The sequence below is a fragment of the Littorina saxatilis genome, linkage group LG1, assembly GCF_037325665.1.
Source record: "Littorina saxatilis isolate snail1 linkage group LG1, US_GU_Lsax_2.0, whole genome shotgun sequence".
Taxonomy (NCBI): Eukaryota; Metazoa; Mollusca; class Gastropoda; order Littorinimorpha; family Littorinidae; genus Littorina; species Littorina saxatilis.
The window spans coordinates 56,019,516-56,035,431 of NC_090245.1; the positions used below are offsets into that span (position 1 = coordinate 56,019,516).

At 43.0% G+C, this 15,916-nt stretch overlaps 2 protein-coding genes across 6 annotated transcripts in view; one reads left to right on the plus strand and one right to left on the minus strand.

Annotated features, from left to right (window-relative positions):
- The window catches only part of LOC138979676 (uncharacterized), a 44,472-nt gene extending 38,262 nt beyond the window's left edge, over positions 1-6,210 (minus strand). Inside the window, exon 1 of the mRNA XM_070352431.1 lies at positions 6,130-6,210. Within this exon, the coding sequence (XP_070208532.1) occupies positions 6,130-6,210 (81 nt within the window). The remainder of the gene's footprint in view (positions 1-6,129) is intronic.
- The window catches only part of LOC138974537 (sodium/potassium/calcium exchanger 2-like), a 78,404-nt gene that overhangs the window by 18,532 nt on the left and 43,956 nt on the right, over positions 1-15,916 (plus strand). The gene's annotated exons all lie outside the window — the stretch shown is intronic.

Consider the following 15,916-nt stretch of genomic DNA (forward strand, 5'->3'; position numbering starts at 1 on the left):
TCTCGCTTGTATGATTCCTCAGAAGGTCTGGGCATACCTGTATCTGTACCTGTATCTGTTTCTTGTGTGTCTGATTCCTCAGAAGGTCTGGGCATACCTGTATCTGTACCTGTATCTGTTTCTTGTGTGTCTGATTCCTCAGGTCTGGGCATACCTGTACTGATCTGTACCTGTATCTGTTTCTCGTGTGTCTGATTCCTCAGGTCTGGGCATACCTGTACTGATATGTGCCTGTATCTGTTTCTTGTGTGTCTGATTCCTCAGGTCTGGGCATACCTGTACTGATCTGTGCCTGTATCTGTTTCTTGTGTGTCTGATTCCTCAGGTCTGGGCATACCTGTACTGATCTGTACCTGTATCTGTTTCTCGTGTGTCTGATTCATCAGGTCTGGGCATACCTGTACTGATCTGTGCCTGTATCTGTTTCTCGTGTGTCTGATTCATCAGGTCTGGGCATACCTGTACTGATCTGTGCCTGTATCTGTTTCTCGTGTGTCTGATTCATCAGAAGGTCTAGGGATACCTATCTGTATTTCTGTATTTGTATCTGATATGATTCTCACATATATGATTCAATGGAATGTTTTGCATGTTACTGATTATCATTTGAACCAAAACTAAATTTTTGTAAACTGTGGAATTTCCTCCCGGCAATGACAAAACTGCTAAGGATACTTGACATTATATAATATTCCTTCATGACGCAAAGCAGGTATGAAAGTGCTGCTCATTGCTGTATGATAATCTTCTTACTAGCCACTCATGTACACTGAATATAGCACATGATTACAGCGGCTGTATTATGTCCTGAAGCCATTCTCTTGAAAAGCTGGTCAGAGTGCTAGCCTTGTTGTATTTATGGTCTTTCCCTCCTCTCTCTCCTTCTCTGTTTCACCTTCTCTCTCCCACTCTCTCTCCCTTTCAACCTTCTCTCTCCCTCTTTCTGTTTCTCTCTATGTCTTTTTCTTCGTGTTTCTCTCTCTCTCTCTCTCTCTCTCTCTCTCTCTCTCTCTCTCTCTCTCTCTCTCTCTCTCTCTCTCTCTCTCTCTCTCTCTCTCTCTCTCTGTCCCCCCCCTCTCTCTCTCTTTCTCTCTGTGTCCGTCTCTCTCTCTCTCTCTCTGTCTCGCTCTGTGTGTGTCGATCTCTCTCTCTCTCTCTCTCTCTCTCTCTCTCTCTCTCTCTCTCTCTCTCTCTCTCTCTCTCTGTGTCTGTGTGTATGTGTGTCCGTGTGTGTGTGTGTGTGTGTGTGTGTGTGTGTGTCTGTGTGTGTGTGTGTGTGTGTGTGTCCGTCTGTGTTTCTGGCTGTCCCTACCTGTCTGTCTGTCTGTCTGTCGGTCTGTCTCCTCTTTCTGTCTCTGTCTCTGTCTCTCTCTGTCTGTCTCTGTCTGTCTCTGTCTGTCTCTGTCTATCTGTCTCTGTCTCTCTGTGTCTCTCCCTGTCTCTCTCTCTCTCTCTCTCTCTCGCTCGCTCGCTCTCTCTCTCTCTCTCTCTCTCTCTCTCTCTCTCTCTCTCTCTCTCTCTCTCTCTCTCTCTCTGTTTCTGTGCGTGTCTGTTTGTACCTCTTTTTCACTTTTTTGTTTGTTTGCGTAATATAGTAGTTTTATAGCGTCAATAACGACGCTTACGCCTATAGAATGTCTGCGTGTCTCTATCTGTTAATATTACCTTACCGCTTTGTCCTGTGTGTTTTCACGGACTCCCTGTCCCCTCAGACTCTACGGAGTCTACGTGTTTCTATCTGTTCAAATTACCGCTTGCCCTGTGTGTTTCCAACGACTCCCTGTCCCCTAAGACTCTATAGGGCGTCTGCGTATCTGGATCCGTCATAATGACCTTGCAAGTCAAGCCAAACTAACGCCTTACCCCTTGCCCTGTGTGTTTCCACAGCCTCCCTGTCCTCTAAGACTCTATAGGGCGTCAGCGTATTGGTATTGCATTTCAGCTTGGTGGCTTAAAAACTAATGAATGAGTTTGGTCATTAAAAATCGGAAACTTGTAATTACAATTATTTTTTTATTAAACGATCCAAAAAAAAATTCATCTTATTCTTTTTCATTTTCTGATTCCAAAAACATACACATATGTTATATTTGGATTACAAACAAGCTCTGAAAATTAAAAATATGAAAATTATGATTAAAATTAATTTTCCGAAATCGACTTAAAAACAATTTCATCTTATTCCTTGTCTGTCCCTGATTCCAAAAACATATAGATATGATATGTTTGGATTAAAAACAAACTCAGTAAGCTAAACAGAATAGACATACAGAAAAGCGTGGTATCCTGCTCAGCGCGACCACTACCGCACTATTCTGCATGGCTTGTCGATTTCACTGCCTTTGCCACGAGTGGTGGACTGACGAAACTACGAGTATGTGGTCTTGGTGAAAAAAGCAGTGCGTTCAGTTTCATTCTGTGAGTTCGACAGCTTGACTAAAATGTTGTTATTTCGCCTTACGCGACTTGTTAAATCCTCACCTCGTCAACACGAGAATAGCTCGCTGTTTGTTAAAGTAACACCGGGGTCAATTAATTTCAACACACACACACACACTACACTAGACTCAGTCAGACAGACAGACAGACAGACACAGAAACACACACACACACACACACACACACACACACACACACACACACAGGCCGCACGAACACACATACATACATGAGCACGCGTGCACAGAGAGAGACAAGACAAGACAAGACAAGACAAGACAAGACAAGACAAGACAAGACAAAATCTTTATTATCGAGGGTAATAGATAAGCAAGAATATTGCTTTTTTACATTTAGCCCTCGCCCTAATATAGGGTCAACTTCTTCTTCTTCTACGTTCCCGGCCATACGTCTAGATGTCCAGTCCAGTGTTGAGTGCAAATCCCGCAGTAAACGCGGGACGAGCACCATACCGTCGAATATCCGTTTGTATGGCCATGTTGGGTTTGATGCGTGCATGCCTGGTTTTCTCCTGTAGATGGGTGTCGGCACAGAAGGTCTGCCCGCTGTCCTCAGCCAACATGCTCCGTCTTCATGGCAGCTCAAATTTTTTATCGAGGTTCTCTCCTCTAGATCCGCCGTGTTTCGCCTAGGGGCTTGCGCTGCCTAGTTGATAGGGTCACCTCGTAGAGGATGTGGTCATAGACCACGCACGGTCGGTCTTGGGATAGGGAAACGTTATGCTAGTCCGGAGGGATTACGCCACAATGGCCACCTCGCGAAGACCCAGGGTCCTAGACTAGGGAGGTCCAAGGGGGAGCACCGGGAGGGCTACCCCTCTACCCGCACCTCCAACACAATCCCTTCCCCTGGTAGCTTCATCCCCAAGGAGGAAACAGAGCTACCTGCAACACCCCATAGGGTCAACAAGAACAGAAAACAATATAATCAAAGAACTATCACATCAAACTTAATACATTATAACTGTATATACAGATACAAATTTAAAAAATAAATTGTCATGCTGCATTTTAAGTACAATTTCCAAGTGTCAATTTTTAACATTTATAACTTAATTTAGATTTGCATATTATTATAATTTTGTTTAACATGCACATACATTTTAAATGAATTGATGAACCATTCAGCACATGTTTAGTTGCATTATGTGCGACATATAATTTATTTTGAAGCTGTCTGTGTTTGTTTTATGCTTAAGAAAAATAGAGAGACATATAGAGACAAGAGAGAGAGAGAGAGAGAGAGAGAGAGAGAGAGAGAGAGAGAGAGAGAGAGAGAGAGAGAGAGAGAGAGAGAGAGAACTTTGTTTCACAAGGAGAAACGTTTTAAGCTTATATTGTTTTTGACAGCAATATGTACCCTTTGCAATCACAATACCAGAATAATTATATAATTACAAACTTTCCATCGCTGTTTTAGCGGAAATGTTCTCTGAAGAAGAGAAATTACTGTAATATTAAAGTATTTGAGCTATATATAGCAAGAAAAAAGTAATAATACATCATATTCTCTGTAAATGGCATAAGCAGATTCGAGCAAGAAATGTAATTCACATTTAATCACACAAGGAAGACTGGAATTCATGAAGCAATCCGCTACAATCCTATTAAGTACAAGTGTGCCTGCTGCTTAAATGCTTTCACCGCTGTGTAGAGGGTCGGAAAGAAGGCCTTATAAAAAAAAAAACCACACACACGATTATTAGAGAAGGAGTTAAAAGGTTCTTAACATCAGTATTGACTATTGTGGACATGTGCGACTCATGCAGAATAAGCCTTGCTGCACGACGATACAGATAGTTGAGTTGTATCAAAAAAAGTTCTGTGCAGTCATCCCACAATGTGGAACTAATACGAAGGATTATGTGATCACAGACGAACAATTTTAGTGTTTCAGACTTATTACAATGTTTGAGTTGAGAGAATAGACTTGAATTCTTCTATACTTTATTTTGCATAGCCTGTTTGCGAGATTTTGCCATTTCATTTTTTGATCAACAGTTACGGCAAAGAATGCGATGGGCATTGACTTGCTGTGTGCAAGTTGTCCCGAAATGCAGTTGTGACGATTACATTTTATCTGATGCTTTTGTCTCGTGCTAATAACAATGCTTTTAGTTTTATCTGATCGTTTTGTCATGGTATTAGAAGTGTACCATTTTGTATTTCCGACGGAAGTGGCATTCATGGAGGTAGGAACTCGATTCTAATGAATAATTACTTGTGAGAATAGACGAATCGCCCGTAAAGACCTCTCGTCAGTCTGAAATTGCCATCTGACACATTCAAAGGCAAATCATTCACGTACATACAGAAGTGAAGTGGCCCTATATACAATAAATGCCCTTGAGACACCCGACTTTTAACCGAGGAAGTGTGCAAAATGTTACAATTTGGAGAGACATACTGTATCCGGTTTGTCAGACGGGACTTGATAGAATTACAGACCGAAGGGTGAGAAAGGGAGAGAATGAGAGGGGAGTAGAGAGAGAGAGAGAAAATTAGAAGGGAGTAGAGAGAGAGAGAGAGAGAGAGAGAGAGAGAGAGAGAGAGAGAGAGAGAGAGAGAGAGAGAGAGAGAGAGAGAGAGAGAGAGAGAGAGAGAGAGAGAGAGAGAGATGATGATGATGGAACTTTATTTTCAAGGATAGACGCCATCCCAAAGAGTTGATGCGTCATTAATGTGGGATAAGATGTGGGCATGAGAGAGAGAGAGAGAGAGAGAGAGAGAGAGAGAGAGAGAGAGGATGGAGGGAGAGAGAGAGAGGATGGAGGGAGAGAGAGAGAGAGGATGGAGGGAGAGAGAGAGAGAGAGAGAGAGAGAGAGAGAGAGAGAGAGAGAGAGAGAGAGAGAGAGAGAGAGAGAGAGAGAGAGAATACGAATACGAATACGAATACGAAAGTTTATTCAGTTTTAGGCCAGAGCCCCTTCTGAAGGGTATGCGCCCATATACAACATAATCATAGTAAAACATTGTGTTTCATAAATGACCCAAATTTGTACACATCAAACAGTAATACATGTGTACATAAATCATGTCGCAGTGATTAATCTTTTCATTCCCTGATAAATGTATTGTGCTAATTTGGATATTTGAATGACATTTCCAGTAGACATAAGCAAAGTATATCGGTACATACATGGATGATTATAATATTTTGGCTTTATCAATAATACTCTTAGGTCACGTAGTGCAGGACAGCAAAACATAAAGTGTATTTCATTTTCTTCAGCCAATTTACACAGACGACACAACAAATCTTCCTCACTCCGTACACTATACCTACATCTGTGTACAGCGAGATCCGAAACACCGAACCTAAATATTTAGTTAATGCACTTTTCACATAGAGAGAGAGAGAGAGAGAGAGAGAGAGAGAGAGAGAGAGAGAGAGAGAGAGAGAGAGAGAGAGAGAGAGAGAGAGAGAGAGAGAGAGAGAGAGAGAGAGACAAAGTATGCGACTTGACTTACTTTTGTATTGATGACCCTAACTCCCCCCTCTTGACCTCTCTCACCGCCCGAAAGGGCCGAGTGGTTTCTAGTAGGCGGCCACCTTTAAGGCCAGTGTCCTTCCGGCAAAGCTTAGTGGAGTCACCCTCACAGATCGATGTAAGCCTTATACAGCTAGTATCTTCATCGTTGACGTAACAGGCGGAAAGCGTAGTTGACATGACCGCTCTCCCTGCCTCGGTTGTTGCTGCTGGTGGTGGTGGTGATGTCGCTGGGGCTGCAGTTAATGTAGGTCGACATTGTCCAGGACGTGTTTATTTTTTTTACACCGATTTTATGTATGAGTAGAGAACGCTATTATTTCGTTGTGTAACAAACACGGACCGACAAGAATAGGGAGAGGATGCTTTGTCTGTGAAAAGATGATTGTATTTGATCTCTATAATGCTCCGTGGGCCTCTGTTTGTTCCTCTGTAGTCTATTGTTTGTTCCAAGCTTTGTCCTGTGACACTCTGTCCCTGTCGGCAATACAGTCCTTCGTTGGGCCTCATGAAATCTTTTATCTTTTCTTGTTTTCTGTTTGCGGTGTCATTTTTTCCCTTCAATTTCCTCTTTTCCAGGCTCTGTTTGCTTCTCTTGGGTATGTGAAGCTTGTTTCATCGTCAATGATCGTGTACACTTTTGTGTGGTACTTTTTGATATTTTATCTTTCTGTTTCTCTTGAACTTGCAAACCCGATGTTTGCTGTCAATTACCATATAAACCTTTGTTTGTTCCTCATCTTTGCTCTGTCAAACTTCAGTCAGAGTTTTTTCTTGTTGTCATGTAAACTTTTGTTTCTCTGTGCATTCAAGTTTTATTTCTCTCTCAGTGTACAAACCTGCATTCGATTCCCTTGGTGTTGCAAACCTTATTCCGTGTCGCATGGCGACTAAAACCTTTCTTCCCTTGCCTGGGTATCATAGAACTCTGTTCATGAAACCCCTTTGAAGTTTTTTTCAGTTTCGATTAACCGTATAAACTTTGCTCAGAATAAAAACCATTTCAACCTCACAATTTGTTTTAACCAGCGCAAATTTCTGTTCTCTCTATTCCTGTAAACGTCTGACCTATAAAGCATTTGAACTATTTTTGTTTCTACCAATCTCGGAAATCTGTTTTTCTAGTGACCCTTCCTAACCGCGCAAACCCAAACAACCATTTATTGTTTCTGTCAACTCCGCGGTCCTCTGTTCATCTTCGCCATGTGTGGACCTCTATTCCTGTCTGCCATGCAAACCTTTGTATGTTTCCTCTTGTTCATTCCAAACGAGACACAGGGGCGGATCAGTTCATTTTATGGGGGGGGTTTCCAAAAGTATATTGTGAAGATATGGGTGTGAAGGCGCGAAGCGCCGAGCCGACGGCGCAAAGCGCCTAGCTTGCTAGGGGGGTCCGGGGGCATGCCCCCCCGGAAAATTTTGTAAAAAAGGATGCAAAATGGTGCAATCTGGTGCATTTTGAGGATGATCATTACCAGTTTCAGGCAGCAGATTTTGTCACTGATTAATACCCCAAAAAAACACCATTTAAAAAAAAAAATTTTGGCTGGGGGGGGTTTCCGGAAACCCCTGAAACCCCCCCCTCGTCCGCCCCTGAGACATCGTGTCCTCTGATCTCGACTATGCTATATATTATTCATGAAAAAAATAATTAGACTTTTGCCTGGGGCCTGTGAACCGTTTTGTGTTTCCATTTTGCCTGCAAGTTGCCGAATTCTGCTTTTTGCTTGTTGTGAAATCGCAGTCCTCTGCCGGATTTTTTCTTATCCTATTTTGGGTGCTGTGGCTGTGTTTCTTATACGATCGTATCTTATCGTAGTTGTTACTGTTTCTCTCTTGTGTTTCTCTTAGATTCTAAGTGTCTTATCTACAGTTTATGATACCTGTGAGCTTTTGACTATCCAATCACCAGCGTGTGTGTGTTTGTGTGTGTGTGTGTGTGTGTGTGTGTGTGTGTGTGTGTGTGTGTGTGTGTGTGTGTGTGTGTGTGTTGTGTGTGCGTGTGTGTGTGTGTGTGTCTGCGTGTGTGCGTGTGTGTGTGTGTGTGTGTGTGTGTGTGCGTTCGTGAGTGAGTGAATGCGTTCCTTCATTGCTGTTTGAGTAAGGATCGTTTTAAATAAATTGTTTAAGACGTTCCATCGAGGTTTCACAACACGAGTTGTTATCTGCGGGTGTCTGGACCGAGCCGCCTTCTAGCTTTCTCAGTGGAGCTGCTCCTTTTGTCTACGATTTTTTCAAAGGAGTTGCTCTGCAGCTATTTCAATGGTGCTTCTGTCTGTGAGTGCCGCTTGAAGCTCTCTATTAATCGAAATGCTTCCTCTGGTTGTTGTTTGTTTGATACAGTCCAAACGCCTTTGTGTTTAATGCCAAACTTAGCTGCTTTCTGTACATTTTGTTAGTGTAAGACTGTCTCAAACTTAGCGGCTTTCTTTTAATTGTGTTGGCCAAGGCTATGTTATTGGAGGCGATTTTTCTGAAAGTGACTTAGCCGAGTTGCTTTCTGTAAGCATTCGTTTATTTGTTTCTAAAAATGCTGCTTTGTATAATATATTATAGTGCCGTCGAAAACTGAGCTGCTTTCTTCGGATTTTTCCAGTTTCAGAATATCTCTGCTCAGCTGCTTTCTATGTTATTTGTTTGTTGCTGACTACAACTGAACTGCTTTCGATGAGTACTGTGTCAGCGGTCCTCGACGCGATAGGGAGCGAGGGTCCAGTATGTCGGGAGGAATGCGTGGCGGATAGAGGCGTGATAACCTCACTCCAATCCCGTCCCGAGATGGCCTGTTATCAGCCGCCCTCCTAGGTCTCTGCACGTCATAGGAACACGGAGATAGTCACAGTGTGGGACACAGCACTTCCTCAATGGGTCATACCCCTCTTCGTGTCATCTTTCTCTATGTCACACTAACAAAGATATTCTACTGTTCTTCTATTGTGATGATACTACATGCAGTTGCCTTTTTTAAACCAAGATGTAGGGCCTATGCAGTCAGGTCACCGTGTCAAAGAACCTTGTGTTGTCTGTTCGTCGTCGACTTTGTGAGTGAGCACGCTGGAGGTCTTTGCAAGCGGCCTCGTGTGTCATGCAGGCAATAGGTAAGATGCACATAGCCAGTTGGACGACTCTCTCCCGCCATGTATTGTATGTGAGTGAGTATACCGGTTATCTGTGCAAGCGAATGTATTTCATAGAGGCTGTAGTCTCTTTCTGGCGAAGACTGGCGTATTCCATGACCATCTCAACCACTGTCGTCATCGGCCTTCCACTATACGTATGTACCGGTTTTATGTGTGCAAGCGACGTATCTATTACAGCTCTTGGCAAGAGGCTCTTTCTGACAGAAGGCTGGCGTATTTCATAACCAGCTTAACAACTGTCGTCATACAGCCGTCGACTTTATGGGTGCTTGTACCAGTTATTTGTGCAAGCGACGTGTGGCATAGAGACAGTATAGGCTCTCTTTTACCAAGACGTATGTCATAACCAGCCCAACAAGTCAGTCGAAGGTTGACTATATGGTTGCATGCATGTACAGGCACTGTGCTAGCAACTTCTGTCATAGAGGTAGAAAGTCCCTTTCTTATCAAGAAGTATGTCATAACCAGCTCTACCACGGTCGTCATTCAGCCGTCGACTATATGGGTGCATGTAACAGCACTGTGCAAACAAATGTTTGTCACACAGGCAGAAGACTTTTTTTTACTTACCAAGCAGTATGTCATAATCAGCACAACCATTGTCTTGAGACTGTCCGGTGTTGACTATATGGGTACATATCCTGGCACTGAGCAAACGACTAATATCATAGAGCCAGTAGGCTCTTTCTTATCATAACAAGCCCTAGTCCGTCGTCGACAGCAATGTGAATGCGTTCATTGTTGATCTGTGCAAACGACCTGGATAACGAAGGGCTTACGGGGGATTTAAGTCCCACTGGTATCGGAGCTTATTGTTCTTCTTCTTCCTCGATAGTTTCCTCTAGAGGGCACGAAATCCAAAGCTGTTTTTGAGGGCCTCCAGGTCGTAGAACAGATTCTTGTGCATTTGGATGGGGGTGGGAATGGTGGCGGTGGTGGTGTGTCTGGGGGGGGGGGGGTGTGAAGGATGGTCTATCACCAGAAATATTGGTCGACGAAGCCTCAACGAAATTCATTAGCTGAGCATGATGCAAATATTGACAAGAGATTACAATCGACAGTCGATACTTTGTTGTGGTAAATTGCGTAACAGATTTTAGACAGTAGATACTTTGTTATTATAACTTCGGTAAAATATTTCAGACAATTGATACTTTCTTATTATAACTTGCGTAACAGATTTCAGACAGTCGATACTTTGTTATCATAAATTGCGTAACAGATTTCAGACAGGTGATACTTTGCTATTATATATATATAACTTGGGTGAACTATTTCAAACAATCGATACTTTCTTATCATAACTTGCGTAACAGATTTCAGACAGTCGATGCTTTGTGAATCATGTGAAACGTTTCATTGTTAAAGGCACAGTCCTTCCCGAGAAAACAATTCGAATCACTGACCGTCTCCGATTTGGCCAGACTTTAACACGTCTTGAACACGACCATCCATCCACTTGGTCACGTACCAACAATCAACAACACGAGTGCTTGGTGTGCAGAGCGAGAAGTTATTGGTGAATACATTTCATAAAAGAACATTAGTGTCCGTTAAGAAATTAATTCATAAGAAACAAAATCTCTAGCTGCACAGAGAGCGCCCAGGGTATTGATTGTTTGGCATGTAAATGGATGGATGGCCGTATACTGCGTTAAAAAATAAAGAAAGAAAGAACTAAAGAATGGCCATATTTGATATGGTGAGACAAAATGTTGTTCACGGGAAGGACTGTGCCATTACCTGTGGCCAGCGGAGGTACTACGAACCATTAGGTACCAGAATTACGTGTTACCAGGACCGACACCACGCATACCGGGTTCAGCGCGAGGTTGTAGTCCCGTTCGAAGGTTGTCCAAAGTCATTTCACGTGATGACGGTGTCACGAGGCGCTAGAATCGCGTGTTAGGGATTATATCATACGTTTTTACTGTCTGTAAGGCTTGATTTGACTGGCTTGTGTGTCAGAAGGACCGTATTCTTTTAGAGAGAGAAGATTCTTACGTTTGAAGATGTCTCAGTTTGGAACATGGCAGGCGCCGTCAATAAAGACTGTGATTCTTTTACGTCACTACCAAGGTCTGATGTTGGCAGATCCGGATCAGTCTTTGATTTTAAAAATCAGTGAAGAATGATGCTGGTACTGCTCAGCTGATAAGAGTTCAAGAGAACAAAATGAGAATCAGAGGAATATTGTAACGTAAGCAGGAGGCACCCTTTGTCTTTGTTCTTTGTAATAAGTCTGTTGAGAATTCATGTCTCATATATGTCTTTATCCTACATACGTGAGAGAGACACCCGTAAGATAATAATCGTTCAAATCACACGTGTGAATCACACGTGTGTGTATATCATGTAAATGAGGTCATGTCAAGCAAGTCTGGCAGGGACCTGTTTTTCCACTACTTATGATGCCAAAGTCACCGAGACAAACGTCATTATAGAAACAAAAATTGCGCTCGCTAATTACCCTCGATGAATCTTTATAACTAACACGTTCATGGCATGGGCTTAGACTCCCACGTTCACTCATGTTTTTAGCACGAGTGGATTTGTACGTGTATGGCCGTTTTTACCCCACCATTTATTCAGCATACGCCGATTTCGGGGGAGGCATGCTGGGTATTTTCGTGTTTCTATAACCCACCGAACTCTGACATGGATTACAGGATCTTTTCCGTGCGCACTTGGTCTTGTGCTTGCGTTTACACACGAAGGGCGTTATGTCACTAGCAGGTCTGCACATAAGTTGACCTGGGAGATCGTAAAAATCATGGTAGCGCGCTGGCTTTGGAGCCAGTTGGTTGCTATCAGCGTGGGTTCGATCCCCACGTTCGGCGAGAGATTTATTTCTCGGAGTCAACTTTGTGCAGACTCTCTTCGGTGTCTGAACACCCCCGTATGCACACATGCGCACGAAAAAGATCCCACGTTCACAGCGAAAGTCTCAAGGCTTGGAAAACACGAAGACACGCATGCATCATCTCTCGTCTCTGATTATCATGATCGTATTTTTGATACTTTGACGAGACCAACCCAATGCTGGTTTGTCGAAGAAGACAGCCACAGCGGGCTGGTTGGAATCAAAGTATCACACCATATCTTCAGCGTATTACCAAAACCTGTCCCAATATAGACCAGTTGGTCTAAGAGGACGTTAAACTCTAATAGTCAGTCAAGTCACTAGCAGGTCTGCACATAATTGACATGGGAGATCGGAAAAATCTCCACTCTTAACCCACCAGGCGGCAGCGACCGGGATTCGAACTCACGACCTCCCGATTAGGAGGCCGATGTCTTACCACCACGCCACTGCGCCCATCTGGGCGATATCATCATATCATGACACAACATTTTCCAACACAGCTCTACACAGCAAGTGAAGTGCTGTCTTTATCTGACAGGAGCTGAGTGCCGATGTCTTGGGCTGCTTCAGTCATCGCGGTCTTGCTAACAGTTTGGGGAAGGTAAAAACCTGTCCTTGTTCGCCCATGAATAATTAAAGGCAACGAGAGAGTTTAATCTGCGATTTAAAATAAATCGATTTAAAAAGTTTTATTCTGTTTGTCGCGCAAATCAGGACCGAGCCGCCCGTTCCGCATGAGTCTGACACGAGCACTGAAGCCAAAGAATGCCACAGTAAAGCAGAAATGTGCCTTCCCGCTGTCTGTGTTCCGGTCTGGGAGTTACGAAAATGACCCCAGAGAGAGTGTGGCTTGATGTCGGTTTACTGAGAAATGCGACATACGATACAGTAGAAATCAGCCCTAAATCCTGGTCTTACAGTGACGAAATGGTCCCAGAGCGAGTGTGGCATGATGTCGTTACGCGTGTCGGTTTGCCAAGGGAAAACTCCTACGTAAGTATTCTCCAATTCTTCACTGAAGCGAGACAAAGTAAAGCAGAAATCTGCCATGTCTGCGTCCCGTGCTAGAAGACGTAGTTACGAAATGGCCCCAGAGAGATCTGATAAACAAAGGGAAGTGAAAATCAAAGGAATGTTGAATATTGTCCCAGAGAGAGTATGGCGACATGTTGTTGGTCGTGTCGGTTCACCAAGGAAAGCTTCTACGTTCCAGTCCTTCACTGAAGCGCAATAAAGTAAATCTGCTATATCTATGTCCCTGTCCAAAAGTGATGAAATGGAGTGTGCAGGGATTTTGTTACACTTGTCGTTTTATGAGGAAGAAATTCTACGCAAGAATTCTCCCATTCTTTACTATGTTTTTGTTGCACGGATTTAGAGTAAAAGGAAAGATATATATATATTATATAGTGTGGACACTGAAAGAGCAGCTGACGAAAATTGATGTTTTAGTTATTAAACACACACAGAGAGAGAGAGAGAGAGAGAGAGAGAGAGAGAGAGAGAGAGAGCGAGAGAGAGAGAAGAGAGAGAGAGAGAGAGAGAGCGAGAGAGAGGATTTCCTCTTGAGGAGAGGATGAAAGAGAGAGAGAGAGAGAGAGAGAGAGAGAGAGAGCGAGAGAGAGAGAAGAGAGAGAGAGAGAGAGAAGAGGGAGAGCGAGAGAGAGAAGAGAGAGAGAGAGAGGATTTCCTCTTGAGGAGAGGATGAAGAATGATGTCCGCCCTGTGTTTCTTGTCGTCAGCTGTGTGTGGCTGGAGTTGCCATAGCAACGGTTCGTGTAAGTAAGTAATAACAGGCTTGTTTCCCGCGCCTGGCTGGGCTTGTAGGTGCGGGGACTGTGGTGAGGCTTGCTTGTTTTCAATGCTGTCGCTGTTGTCGCAATTTTGGGTTGTTGTTTTTGTTGCTGGTGGTGATATTTCAATCAATGGAGACTATTTTGTTTTCTTGTCCTGTTGTTTTATACACTTCATCGTGTGTAATTTGGGATACTATCATCGAGCTACAATAGGATGTTCGTTCACGCGCGCACACGCACACACACACACACGCACGCACGCCACAAACACACACACACACACACTCACACTCTCACACACACACACACACACAGACACACATACACGCACGTTGAAATGTGCATTTTCGAAAACTTACAAATTGTTTAATTAATGCATTTAACTTTACACTTGTAGCCTACATTGAAATGCTTTTATCACGGCTTTTGGGAGGAACATATTTTATTGCGTATGGTCGGTGCTCTTTTAATCTCGATTTATTGTTTACCTCTGTGGGGTGGAGGAGCGATGTACTACAGTTTTATTCAAAAGTTAGTTCTCAAAATAAGTGTGTCCACCAAAGATGGCTGCAGATATTATTATCAACATGACATTGGAAAACAAGTCATTGCGACGTAAGCTGATTTGGACAGTGAGAGCAGATTGCAATAGAAATGGAAAAGAAAGCAATTAAGACCAATCCTTAACCTTCTGAAGAGCTTAATGAAAAGGTCACCTACTGTGACAGGTCCTTTGAGAGCATGCATGTTTTAATCTAATTGACTGAACGCGGGTAAAACTCCCACTCACACCCACAACTCGGTATATCGGTCTCTCCCTGTGTGTGTCTCTGTCTCTGTGCGTGTGTGTGTGTATGTGTGTGTGTGTGTGCGCTTGTGCTTGTGTGTGTGTGTGTTTGTGTGTGTGTGTGTGTGTGTGTGTGTGTGTGTGTGTCTCTCTCTCTCATAGACAGACAGAAAAATAGACACATTCACACACACACACACACACACACACACACACACACACACACACACACACACACACACACACACACACACACACACACACACACACACACACACAGATTCGGCATACATATTGACTTAATTATACGGCAGGTTTCATGTGTTTTCTGATACATCGAAATAATAATTATGTACTTTAAGAGGAAGCCGTGGTAATTGTTTCCTGAATTAAGTTTGCACATTGACATAGGTGTCAATCACAACATAATTAAACAAAAATCCCACGGTGTATAAAAAGCAGCCAGGCTGTTAATATAGGATGAACCAACGAGTGATAGAATGATCTTACGCCATGAAAAAACCGAGGCATATCTGTCGTAGTTTACAAGATTGCTTTCCTGACTTAGCAGCTATTTAAGTTAAAGTACATGTATCTTTGTAATACATGTTAGCTGTGTTGTCTATCATAATACTGTTGTTAACTCGTCACATCTGACAATATCTATAATTGTTGTTTAGTACAAATTGTTTTACCTTTGCATTGATACTAATTCGTCTGGAACTTAAAACTAAACATGAGCTCTCGTGCTGTCTCTTTCACTGTATGTATGTACTATGTCTGTTTGTCTGTCTGTCTGTCTGTCTGTTTCTCTCTCTGTCTCTCTCTCTCTCTCCCTCCCTCTCTGTGTATGCTGAATAAAATCTACTTCTCTCTCTTCCTTTCTCTTTATGATTAGAATCAAGAGCATAACCGTATCACAGGAAATCAAGCCTTGGTGAAACTGCACACAGGCGTGCATGCAAATGTTTTACTCAATCGAAGAAGGTGGGAGAGAGCGGAGAGTGGCAGTAGTGAATTAGGTGACACATTTTCGTTGATGTAGCGTGATTCATTCGGCAAATCACGAAAATGACCCGGAGCCGCCGTCAGGCAAGTCGACATATGTATCGATCGAGCGCAACCCCAATGACGGCCGATATTTTACTATTCCAGTGTGATGCGGAAATTCCGGTAGTTGTTGACGTTCTTGTTTTTGTTATTTGGATGATGATGATTTACATGCAAATCCTCGTCAATCCTCTGGCACAGCGTGGAGACTTCTTACTCATCTTCTTACTTCGTTTCAGCTTTTGATCTTTTGTAAATTGATGAATGATCAGCTTGGTAGAGTTCCTATATATGGAAAGCGTGGTTTATTTATTTTATTCGTGTTA